Source organism: Gymnoscopelus braueri (assembly GCF_963280865.1).
Source record: "Gymnoscopelus braueri genome assembly, chromosome: 12".
NCBI lineage: Eukaryota > Metazoa > Chordata > Actinopteri > Myctophiformes > Myctophidae > Gymnoscopelus > Gymnoscopelus braueri.
The window spans coordinates 40,366,378-40,378,746 of NC_137614.1; the positions used below are offsets into that span (position 1 = coordinate 40,366,378).

The window sequence follows — 12,369 nt, forward strand, 5'->3', positions numbered from 1 at the left end:
CCGGAGGTCAAAATTCTTGATGACACACATGACAAGCGTGTTGAGGCTGATGTGGCAATACAGTTGTCCGTCAGCCTCGAGGGGCCTTGGTATTTATAAAGGGGGGTTGGGGTCTGAACCGAGCAATATGTCACCAGCTGTGTCACCTGACCGCGCCTCACGATGGCCTTGCCGGGCAGGATTGATGGCTAAATCGGCCAAAGTAGTATAAATGAGAAGCGTTATTCCTGGTCCCCTCGGCCACCAGTGGATACATTATCATTGTGAAGTAGGGCTGGTCCTCCCTGGATAGTGTGACTGCATGTAGCACCGTGAGACAGTGATGGATGAGCTCACATTGCCAGGACTGCCCCAACCCCCCCCCCCCCCCTCCTTCAGAGCCAGCGTTTTGTTCAGACTGCAGACAAATCCGATTTGTTTCTCAAATCTGATCTTTAGGACTGATTGTCCACACTGTTATTTGCAAGTGATTAGATTGGATTTGTGTATTCATGTTTAGAATTTCAAACCACCTAGGTACAGTATGTGGTTAAAATCTGATTTGCAAATAAAACAGTTATTTTTTGAAACCCACAGTTTTCATGTGGGTTATATGCTCCTCAGACTTAATATAACTAATCTGATTCCAATCTGGATAGGCCAAAAATCTGATTTGGACAGCTCAAGAGTCCAGGATGCTGTCCCCGTAGCATTGATACTGTTACTGAATAGAAGTTAAACAATGCAGTAAATGATCCATGTTTTATCTCTGGCTACCTCACGGCGAGCTGCACCGGGTGCGTCAATGCGCGTCCGGCGCGTGGAATTTACTGCGCACGTACTATGCATCTGGAAAACTCCAATTGATGTCAATTGTACCAACCACACCAGGTGCGCAAACTCCACAAGCCCCCCGTATACATGTCCTAAAATAAGAATGGAGTAATGTTTTTCCCCATACGTGTGTGTATATTGTGTCCAAAAAATGAAATTCTTGAATATTTTGGTACACTGTATATCCACTTATTTTCATACTAGTTGCATTATGTCACCAAAAACATTGACAGCTATATATTTTATCAAAGGATTTCAAGTTTGTCAGTCTTTCAGGACTCATCGTCAGGAAAGCTCATTGTGTTTCTACTCAGTTACACAGTTGAAAGAATCAAACACTGCAGACTCATGCTGTCACTTTTTTTCCCCCGAACCTGGCAAAATGTTAAATGATCAAGATGAAATGAGGCAGGCCTAATACATTTTAAATTGATATTAATAAATTAATTCATATGAAGGCGACTTGCTCCCACTGAGTCAGCCAACACTCTGTTGGCTGTTGCAACATTGCTTTTCTCCATTCTCCTCTCTGCCAAGCAGCTTTGGGACTGTGCACTGGGGCACTTACCAAGTTCATCCAAACAGATCAAATGAGAGTGTGCTGTCAAATCACATGGGCATTCTCTACAGGAGTATATCCACCAAATATGAATACATTTATGTCTGTCATCATGTCTATCAGGAACATTCTTAATCTTTTGCCAGAAATTACTGCGTTCCACAGACATGAATGACGTGCCCTCTCTCTCTCTCTCAATAATAATAAGCAATAATAACAATTAAGCAATATGCGGTTCCAACCCAATGAATTGCTTGCTTGTGAATGTGTTTAAATGGTATGTGCGATGTTTAATAAAGATTCTAGAACAAATCATTTTATTATTATCAATAGCCTACATATTAACAACAACAAGTGAAGGCTATGATGTAGAATACAATGACCCACCCAGTGGCGGAACAACTCAAAGCCGGGCCGGGAGGCACAGCACAGTGATCAGGCCCCCCCTGCGCATGCACATCCCGCACGCACGCGCAAAATCTTGCGGGTTTTCGGCGGATTCGGTCACTTTCTGGGGGGCTTTTTGTCACTTTATTTCGGTTTTAGGGTTAGGGTAGGGTTAGGTTAGGGTTATGTTGTTTAATTCGTATTTTTGCCTGATTTTACCGATTTATTATCTGACGGCCCGCCACTGGACCCACCCATATTCATACGCAGTGTTGGGCGCGGGTGACTAGTTACTTTTAATATATTACTGTAAAATTATCATTTTACCCAGTAACCCAGTAGTGTAAGGTATTACTTGACCAAAAACAGTAATATTATTACATATTACTATGTAAAAAAAAGTACATATTACATATTACTCAGGTTTTGTTGGCTGCCTTTTGAAAACATTTCGTTTAAAAGGTCAAGAGAGATTGCTGCTTTATTTTACACAGACATTATCTACAGTACAGTACACATATACTGTCTCAGGTTTGGTTGGCTGCCTTGTCCTGTAGTTAAAAAGTCAGGAGAGACTGCTGCTTTTTATTATTTGGTTGGCTGTCTTCTTTTCAGTTTTTCGCTTTGGCTGATTGTTGACTGGTGTAATGAATAATATGCTGATTTATTTATTTATTTTTGTATTTTGTTTATGTATACGAATACGATACATACTATCAGTTTTGAGAGGCTGCAGCCAGTGTGTGCAGTTCAGATTGTTGATGTTTGACCATTCCTGAAAGGATCATTATAAATGTGGAATATGCAGCAGAAAAAGAGTTCAAAAGATGAGAGACTGTTCACTATTTTGTTTTATAGCCTTTTTGGCTGATTGCTGACTCTTATTATTCCAATAAATTGGATTCAGTTGTAAAAGGAGCTGGCTAAACAGATTGTGTTGTTGTACTCTTTTTGTTTTTGCGGGTGGTGGTGGGGCAAAAGTAATATGTAATATAATACGTAATATAATATATTACTCTTGACTCCAAGTAATAAGTAATGTATTATTATAACTTTTTTAAGGAGTAATATGTAATAATTAGCATATTACTCTCCTGAGAAATATTGCCCAACACTGTTCACTCGGTAGATGTTTCTCTAGTCCTGCAACAACTCGTGTGCGCAATTGTGTTCCTGGTGTAGCAGATAGAATGTATGCACAATTATATTTTCACAGGCTGCGCACATGGCGGGCATACGCAGCTCGGCCGTCAGGGGTGTAGATGCTTTAACCCTTTAAGACCGGGAAAGCATCATTTGTGTCATTTTAAGATTTCTTTGGGCTATTCAAAAATAGCAGATCTACAAGCTCATAGCGCGGCACCGAGTGCCGCGCTATGAGCTTGTAGATCTGCTATTTTTGAATAAATCGTGAACATTTGTGAAAATCTTTTAATATATATATTTTTAAGTAAACATTTCTAACTCAAATCTTTGCTTCTGGGGGGTCCCTGGAACAAAATAAGTTACAGATGTTCCTTTAAAAATATATATATTTAAAGATTTGCCAAAAATGTCAGATTTTTCAAAAAATAGCAGATCTACAAGCTCAGAGATCTGGTATTTTTGAATAGCCCAAAGAAATCTAAAATGACACAGATGATGCTTCCCCGGTCTAAATGGGTTAAGTGTCACTCTGTGTTTTCTTGGGTATCTCGGATGCGTGTAACCTTGAGGCCTGTCACGAAGGTCGTGCTTCACTTTAATGGCAGACCCATACTGTACACGACAACCTTCTGACCACGTACAAAGATGTCTGACCATCCATGCGCGTTTGATCCTGTCATGACAGCTCACCATAAAACAACCATGTAAAGCTCTCACTCTGTCACGTGGTTATACTGTATACAGTAAACATCATGAAGCAGATTTTCTGATTCTATTAATGAAGTGCATTTCTGGGAAGCAGCGTGATCAACAAAAGCAAATTAGTTTCTCCCAAAACGCTGTAGGCAAAGGCTTTGCATTGCGCAGTACTTCAAGGCCAATTGCATTGACCATATGTGACCAGTCATACAGTATCTGTGTGCAGTTGGCTGCCTTTGCTAATAAAGTTTTATTACATGTTTTTTAATCGGCCAACAAATTCAATCTGCTACTGGGCAGAGCCACTGTAACAGACGGTGGCCTGGGGTTGGCTGAGTGTGTGTGTGTGTGTGTGTGTGTGTGTGTGTGTGTGTGTGTGTGTGTGTGTGGGTGTGTGTGTGTGTGTGTGGGTGGGTGAGTGCAGGGGGTGCGGCGCTGGAGGACTGGTCGTCTGTCAGAGTGACAAGCTTGTGATGCACTCAGGGCCATCCATAACAGCAAGTGACCTGTCATCAAAGGCCATAAAGCTCTTGAGATGAAATTAATAGATCAGGCTGAGGGATAGAAAGGCCCGCTGATCAGCCTCTGATACAGTTACAGACCGCTGGAAGCCTCACTGTTTTATGTGATACACTACTGCATGTTAACCCATTGAGACCTGAAGCCGATTCTACATGTCAGAATCAGAATCAGAATCAGTTTTATTGTCACATCACAGGTTTACAAGGTAAAAAAGTGGGTGAAATTCTTTTTTGTACATCGTTCCCATGTACATGTCTCCTAAATCTCAACAGTTTTCTGAAAAAAACGTTTCTATATCAGTGGTTCTCAATCTTTTTCAAGTCAACGACCCCCAAAATTATATGTATTTGGCCGCGGACCCCCATCAAAATATTTTGTTCCAGGGACCCCCAGAAGCAAAGATTTGAGTTACAAATGTTCACTTTAAAAATATATATATTCAAAGATTTGCACACATTTTCACGATTTTTCAAAAATAGCAGATCTACAAGCTCGTAGCGCGGCACTCGGTGCCGCGCTATGAGCTTGTATATCTGCTATTTTTGAATAGCCAAAAGTCTAAAATAATGCTTTTTAGCTCAAATCTAAAAATGACACAGTTCCAGGTCTTAATGGGTTAATAGGATACGCATACGAGACTGGAAAATGCTCTGTCAAATATTTAGGATGCATGTGAGGTGTTTAGAAGAAGATGTGTGCGTGTGTGCGTGTGCTCATGAAAGGGTCATTTGCAGATGACAGCGATAAATCCAACCAGGTGACTACAAACCTGGGTACCGTATGTTAGCTGAAGCTGTCAATCTGTTTCACGGGCCATAAACACAGTTTAGACTAACCAATATGAGACTGCTGATGCCTGTGCCGATGTCTCTTTCATTTCTTCTCCGTGTCTCCCTCAGGCTCCACATTGTGCAAAGACCTCAGGTTGTATTTGAGTAAGTGCTTCACGCCAACGTCCATGGACAGCCAGCTTCAACAGGTCATCCGAGAGAACCTCTACCTCCGTGCAGTACCCTGTAAGTCTTCTCTCCCACAAGTGGGGGCTACCAGGGGGGCTTTTTGGGGATCCTTGGCATGGAAATCCCACCTGTCTGACCCTCTGCCCTGTCACGGTCACCCTAAGTTGTCACTCTGCCTTCAACCAACTCTGTATTTGTTATGTGTTAATCAGACTTTCGGTTGCTTTATAGTAAGTATGCTGGTGGTATTATGGCTTTACTGTATCTACCAATGAGGTCCAGATTCTCGGAATAATTATTTCCCTTTCAAGTTATTAATTTGGATAATATCGTTCAATGATCAGTTAATTGTTCTTTAACCTTTTACAGAGCTCCCTTGTAAAAGGCATTACAATCTCATAGAGCCTTACCTGGTTAAATGAAGATCAAATCAAATAATTAAATAAATAATTGTCGATACTGTGCAAATACACAGAAATTTGGTGTTTTGTTTCATTTCATTTTATTTTATTAGCTCCAAAAGGGCTTTATAAATAGCACCAAACATTGTACATCTTTACATTAATCTTGGGGGAGTGACAACTTGTAAGAAGAACATGACTCTGGACATTTCCATAGCAACTGTCTGTATTGTCACTCCACTGGCTTTATTTTCTCTGGCACTTTCCTGTTCCTGTCCACATCGCTGTCTGTTGCTTTGTCTGTTCCTGTCTTCACCTCTGTCAGGATGGGAGATAATCCTGATTGTGATTTTAGTTCACAGAGTCCTATCTATCTGTCTCCATCTGTATAAGATAAACCGTTATTGATCCTGTGGTGAAATTCAGGTGTTGTAGTGGCAACAGCAGTAAGTGTGAAACGCAGGATAGATCCAGGTATTGTAAGAGCAGAGAGATAAGAAGAAGATTTTTGGGGCCCGGTGGCGCAGTCGGTAGCGCTGTCGCCTCACAGCTAGAAGGTCCTGGGTTCGAGGACGCTGTTGGCGCTTGGGGCGTGTCTTCTCCTCCGCGTCACCAGCGCCCATACCCTAGGTGGGGTTGGCGAAAGGGCCTACTCTGTGTGGAGTTTGCATGTTCTCCCCGTGTCTCCTAGGGTAGTTAATACCCTCACAAAAACATGTAGTAATCCTGGTCACTATACTGCCTCCCCCTGGTCAGCCGGGGCGCCTGATGGAGGGGAAGGGAACTGGTTGGAATAACGTGTTCCTTCCATGCGCTACGTCCAACCAGGGAAACTCCCCCCTGTCAGGTGACAAGAAGGTCAGTTGGCTCTCATGCATTGAAGGAGGCATGAGCTCGGCCCTGGGCTCCCTAGGCTGGTAGGGGGAGTGTAGTGCCCAGGATCACTTAGAAAAATTGGCACCGGGTGGACAAAAGGGTTACAAAAATCGAGGGATAAAAATTATATTAAAAAATAAGAAGATTTTTTAAAACATAATAAAATAAAATATTCTGACGGGCCATCAGCACCAAGAATGATAATTATAACAACAACTATAAAGATACGGTGTGAGCATCCACACAATCTGTCATAACAATCTGTAAACACTGAGAATAATATCATGTGTTAAACATGACATTGTGTAAATTCGATTTTTATTTGTATCTATGTGCTTCTTGCTCTAGCCTGGTAAAGCCCCTCCCTCCGGAAAATCTCATTTCCATTTGATTTCAGGAAGGAGTCTGGCCTGAAGGCTTGTCTGGGCGTTTCTAGCCCGTTCACCAAATGGACGAGCCTATCAGCGCCGTCGCTCATCGTTCTGTGATTGACAGCGACAGTTGGCCAATCAGGTGGCGAGTTCGAGTGAGCCCGAATGAAGTCGAGTGCAGCCGACAAAAGACGAACGGCAGCCATTGTTGTTTGTGCGTTGTCTTCACTTCTTACTTTCGGTTTTAAAACGCTCTCAAATTTCTTTTTTGAGGCACGGAATTTACTTTTAAGATATCGTTTGGATAGAATTTAGTTGTTTAACTTCATATATGTGGTCAATTAATCATGACAGAGCCTATTTAAAAATAAAAATTCAGAGAACCGGCAGGGGCAGGCAGTGACACGCATGTATCCGAATAAGGCAACCTATTTTGGGCATGGCCGTCTCAAAAGTCCCGTTGCGTCACATTAGTCTGGAGGTGGTAAAAATGCTCTGCTGATTGGCTGAAGGGGAACACTGCTGATTGGCTGAAGGGGTTGTCAGTCAACGGTATTACTCCCGCCCAACTCCAGCCCACAGCCAAAATTGCAGAATGGGCGATCATGCCAGACTCACTCCTGAAATAAATGACAAATGAGATTTCCGGAGGGAGGGTTTACCAGGCTACTTCTTGCTCATATAATCGCTCTGAACGTGATCCCAATATATTGTTCGCCATCATTGTTATAGTTGTGGTGTGCCATCCACTTGAGTTTGAAGGATTTCTAAAAAGTAATATTCATAGTTCTTGGTGTGGTCCGCCCTTTAGAGTCTCACACTAGACTAGACATCTGCACTTGGTCTGAGTTAACATACTGTATGTACAGTATATTCTATCAGTAAATATAAGTATAGATGTACAATCCATCAGTGAATATATGCATGAATGTATATTCCCTGGTAGATTGTACATTTAGATTTAGATTGTACTCTATCTCCTACAGTGGGTAATCTGGATAATACTGTGTCTGCGCAGTGCTGCAGTCCATCAACATTGAATATAAGGAGTGTATATAAGTGAGTCCTTAACAGGCATCTGTAGTGCTTCAGTACAGAGTTCACCCCATGGTCTCTTCTTGAGAACACACATTGTATCCTGCATACTGTAGTAGGACATACTGTACTGTGGGCCGCTTGGAGTTTGATGTCTCTGAATAAAATCAAGTGCAGTTGCTGCCAACGGTAGTTGGTCGTAGTACATCTGTTGCTATGTTAATATGTTAATCCTCTAAAGTGACGTCACGGTCAGAAGGGCTAGAGGAGGGTGAACTGTAGTGACCACCGCTGCCCCGAGGGTTATGAGAGAATATGCTGTGATGATGGAGGCTCTCTCATCTCTCTCGTGTTGTTGTGGGTATTTGTTTTCTTTGTACGTGTTCTAGAGGGGAAGGGACAGGCCACCTTATCGTCAGAATTAGCCTGGCTGTGGCAGAGGGGAGTTGCTGCTAATCTCTCCTTGAGTCTAAGGAAGTAGGTCATGCGAGACAGCCTGACACCACGCCAACACGGCTTGACAGAACAAGGCACAGGTCACCACTCACCAAGATGGTGCAAGGAAAAACAAACTGCCTCCAAAACAAACGTGGGGACCTGAATATTTATATTGCATACAAAGTGTACTCAAATCAATCGCCCTATGTGCAGCATGGAGCCGTGAGTGGCTATGCTGCTATCTAAGCATTTTGTGATCACATGATGATGAAAAGTTAGATTTTTGGGCTTGGAATTCAGGTTTCAGACCTACTGTACTGCATAACACATTGTGTATATTCCTTATGTCTTTATTGATCGATTCCCTGTTAATACTGAACACATGGCAGCCTGGTGGTGGCGCTGTGGAGCTGGGTGGACTTGTGAAACAACTTCCTGCCTCTCTCTCAGTGCATTCCTTTTTAGTTGTGAGTGACAACAAGGCAGGCTCCGCCCCCCCCCCCACCCCCCGGCTGCATAATCCCCTGATCTGCCGGAGACGACACAGTAAGATGCTGTTGTTCTCATGCCTATATACACACGCACGCGCATGCACATACACACAGACACATGCACACATGCACACACACACACACACACACACACATACACACACACACACACAGAGACACAGCCACCGACACACACAGTACATGTCATGCATACATGCACGCTACCCTCAGCCTGACACGGCTTGGAAAGCAGCAGATCCCTCCCCTGCAGACCACCTGCAGAGAGAAATAGACACAAGTCGCCGGGATACTTCCGTCAGTCTTCATGTTTAGACAGACCTTTCTTTTTTCTTTCTTTCTGTCTTTTTGTCCGGGATGCAGCAGCAGCAGCTGTGATGGATGGTACAGGAAGTTGACGCCGAATAGTTTTCATCAGTGGCTCATTGAGGCCCCCTACAGGAGCATAAGGCCTGTATGTAACTACTATTAATGGAGACTTTATTTACTACTCATAGTGATAGTGACAGGATCACAGTGAGTCGTGACCCTTAATGTTTTGCTCATTGAATGGCATTGTTATTTTAGCTTTGCTTTTAATCGTGTTAATATGACCTATAATAGCAATGCGAGGATGTGTGTCTATGTTTGATCTGCATTTTCGTTTCATTAAGAGCAAATGAAACTAAATATATCCCCTCTGCTGCTGTGACGTTTGGACGGCATCTTGATGCTTCTCTCTCTTTAAAGAGGATGTGTGCTGTGATGTTGGAGTTGGCACTGATGAAAGGAGTATAATTACAGAGAGCCTGTCAGCAGAACGGGGACATTAACATGGAAATGAATGACAGAATTAAGTAAATGTATCAATAATGTAGTGGGGAGAATTACATTTTAAGTAAATGTCTGTGAGTGCCAAAGTGGAGGAGGGGTTGTAGATTGCAGCCTAATGAATGTGTGTGTGCACACTTAGACCAGACGGGGATCCTTATACTGCGTGGTGATAACCTTGGAGGAGCAGGTTAATTTGTAGAGTGTTATGCTGACCAAAGTATCGCAGCAGATCTCTGTGCCCAGAATTATGTTTAGCTCATTAATACCCTTTAGTTAAAGGAACACTTCCCCTGTTTTCAACATTATGTCCCTTACTGTAGGTGTCGTCACTAATGGTCAATATACCTGCAGTACATTACCATTTCTGTGTCTCAGAGGTGGCTTGTGGATGTCATCAGAGGGGGATTTCAAGGTAGATGCTGTTGACTTTGCTGTGCACATTTATGCTCCCCAGAGGATGCACCCCAGTGATTTTTGGTGACCCTGTGGCCTTTCCTCTAGCCCGGCCAATTTTAATTTTGCACTCAAGTGGGTTCATTACCGTGAGACTATCTGAGTTTATTCATGTTCACTGGAACTCTTAAGCATTTGAATTAGAGCCATGCATTGGGATTGGGATCTCGCGGGTACTGACCCTGGCTGACCCATGGCTTTTAATTTGATGCAGGGGGGGAATGGCGGTCCCGTCCCACAATAAACCAGATGTCGTGCACCTGAAGTGTGCAACAGTGTGGGTGGAGCACAGTAGCAGCACGGAGCACAGCGTGGAGTCAGCAAACAAAGTTGAAAAAAAAAAACTCAAAGCAGGAGATTACAAATCAAAAGCAAAGCAAGTCAGGTCTGATATGAACACATTTATCTTATGGCTAAAGGCAGAGGAGAACGTTATTTAGAAGCATTGTTACAGTATTGTTACAGTATGTATACAGTATGCATCTATTTACTAATAACCTACTGTTGAGCAGTAAGGCCAGTGCACTGTGTCGCTGTCCGTGGTGCTGAAATGGTCGTCTCTCTGTCTCTCTCGGTCTCTGCCTCTCTCTGTCTCTCTCTCCCTGTCTCTGTCTCTCTCTCACATATTCTGTGTTTCTGTCAGTAATTTATTTGGGTCCCCAATGGAAATATTGTGGGACTCAGCAGGACTAGACTTGAATTTTGCTGCAGGCAAGAGCAGGCATTCAGAAATTGACTGTGGGCAGTCAGAAATGAAACCATTGCGGGAATGGTTAGAAATCCAATGGGAGGGAGACTAAGAAAACAATCCCGTGCAGGGCTCTAATTATAATCACGCCATGACCATTCATGTACGGTAGCGCCACCCTTAGGTCAAAATGTAAACACAAGATATTTCATGAACTAACAGGCAGATTGCAGGATGAGCCCTTCTGGTTTTGGTGACTCTTGGTATTTCTTCTAGTCTAGTGGCGCAATGTCTACTTGTTTTCTGTTTTTAAACCCTTTGGGTCTAAAGACACAATGTCGGCTGTTTCAAAGCACTTTTGTAAGGAGCAGCATGGCCTCCAGGGGTCGCTAGCGGAGCTTTTAGACTCTTTAGTCTTGTTTTTTATTGATCCCACAACTGTGGCTACAACTTGAGTGTGCAAACATTCCAGGAAGATAAAGGCTGTAGTTTCCATTAGCTTGAACTCCCTGCTGATGAGGTACATTTTCGAGTCCTCCACTATCTTCCTCTGAGACCCAGAGTGAATTGACCGCAATTACCGTCCTATAGTTAGCATTAATGAGGACTACCATATGGAGATAACGTTGACAAAAGGTAAAGTGTTCCTTTAATAATGCCTTTCTGCTTCCTATGCGCAAACTGCTAACTACCATGTTCTCCATGCTGTCCTACATTTTGTTTGCACGATTTATTTACAACATGTACAGTATGGGATTTTCACATAATCACCATTTTTATAATGGCTTAGTGCAGTGGCTCTCTGAGTTCTGGACTACTTGCATATTTTGACCACTAGCATATATACCTCCCCACAACAATGTACAGTATATACTGCATATATAGTATATAAGAAGGCGTAACACAGTTATATCTATTATATTGAAATCTTTTATTAATATTTAACATTAACGAACTTAAAGCTGGATTTATACTTCGCTGCATGCCGGTGTTGCGCACCAAAATCGCCGATCTACAAGCTCGCGTGTCACAGTGCAACGCATTGAGCTTAAGTTGTAGATCTGCTATTTTCGGTGTGTGACACCACACACAACTAAGTATATATCAAGCCCTTAACAGTCATTATTTCATTTCAAGCTTTTTCCCATGCTACACCTATTAGTTCAGAAGTCTTCTTAAATGTAATGTAATGGAAATATTATCAATACATCCTTGATACATTTAGCAAAAGGTACAATATATATTTCTTAACATTTTAAAACATTTTCCTGTGGACCACCTGTAATTATGCCATGCACCACTAGTGGTCCGTGGACCACTGGTTGAGAAACAGCAGCGTAGTGGCTCGTACATGTGTGTCTGACGCTCATTCCACTCTCAGACAGACGGGTCGTGGTACCAAGGACAGCAGCTTGTACTTTGTAACGGATTGGGGTTCTGTAATTGTCTCCGGAATGAGTCCAAGATAAGACACAACTCGTTTGGTTATTCCAATATGCCGGCGCTGTCAGCTTTTCGACATTTTCAGTGGAAGGATTCATGGGCAGCTATCTGCGTGCCCCGGTCTTGATGGACAGCTTACTCTGGGGTGTTGATACACTCCTGTGTAATTACCCATCACTCCCCCCGTCTCAACCCCCCCCCACCCCCCCCACGCCACCCCGTGGGATCAGAGCGTGGCGCCTACAGGCAAACGACAG

At 43.0% G+C, this 12,369-nt stretch overlaps 1 protein-coding gene across 1 annotated transcript in view; it reads left to right on the forward strand.

Moving 5' to 3' along the window:
* magixb (MAGI family member, X-linked b) overlaps positions 1 to 12,369 on the forward strand; it is a 79,852-nt gene that overhangs the window by 27,512 nt on the left and 39,971 nt on the right. The window contains exon 3 of the mRNA XM_080443986.1: positions 5,026 to 5,142. Coding sequence (XP_080300112.1) covers positions 5,026 to 5,142 — 117 coding nt within the window. The remainder of the gene's footprint in view (positions 1 to 5,025; positions 5,143 to 12,369) is intronic.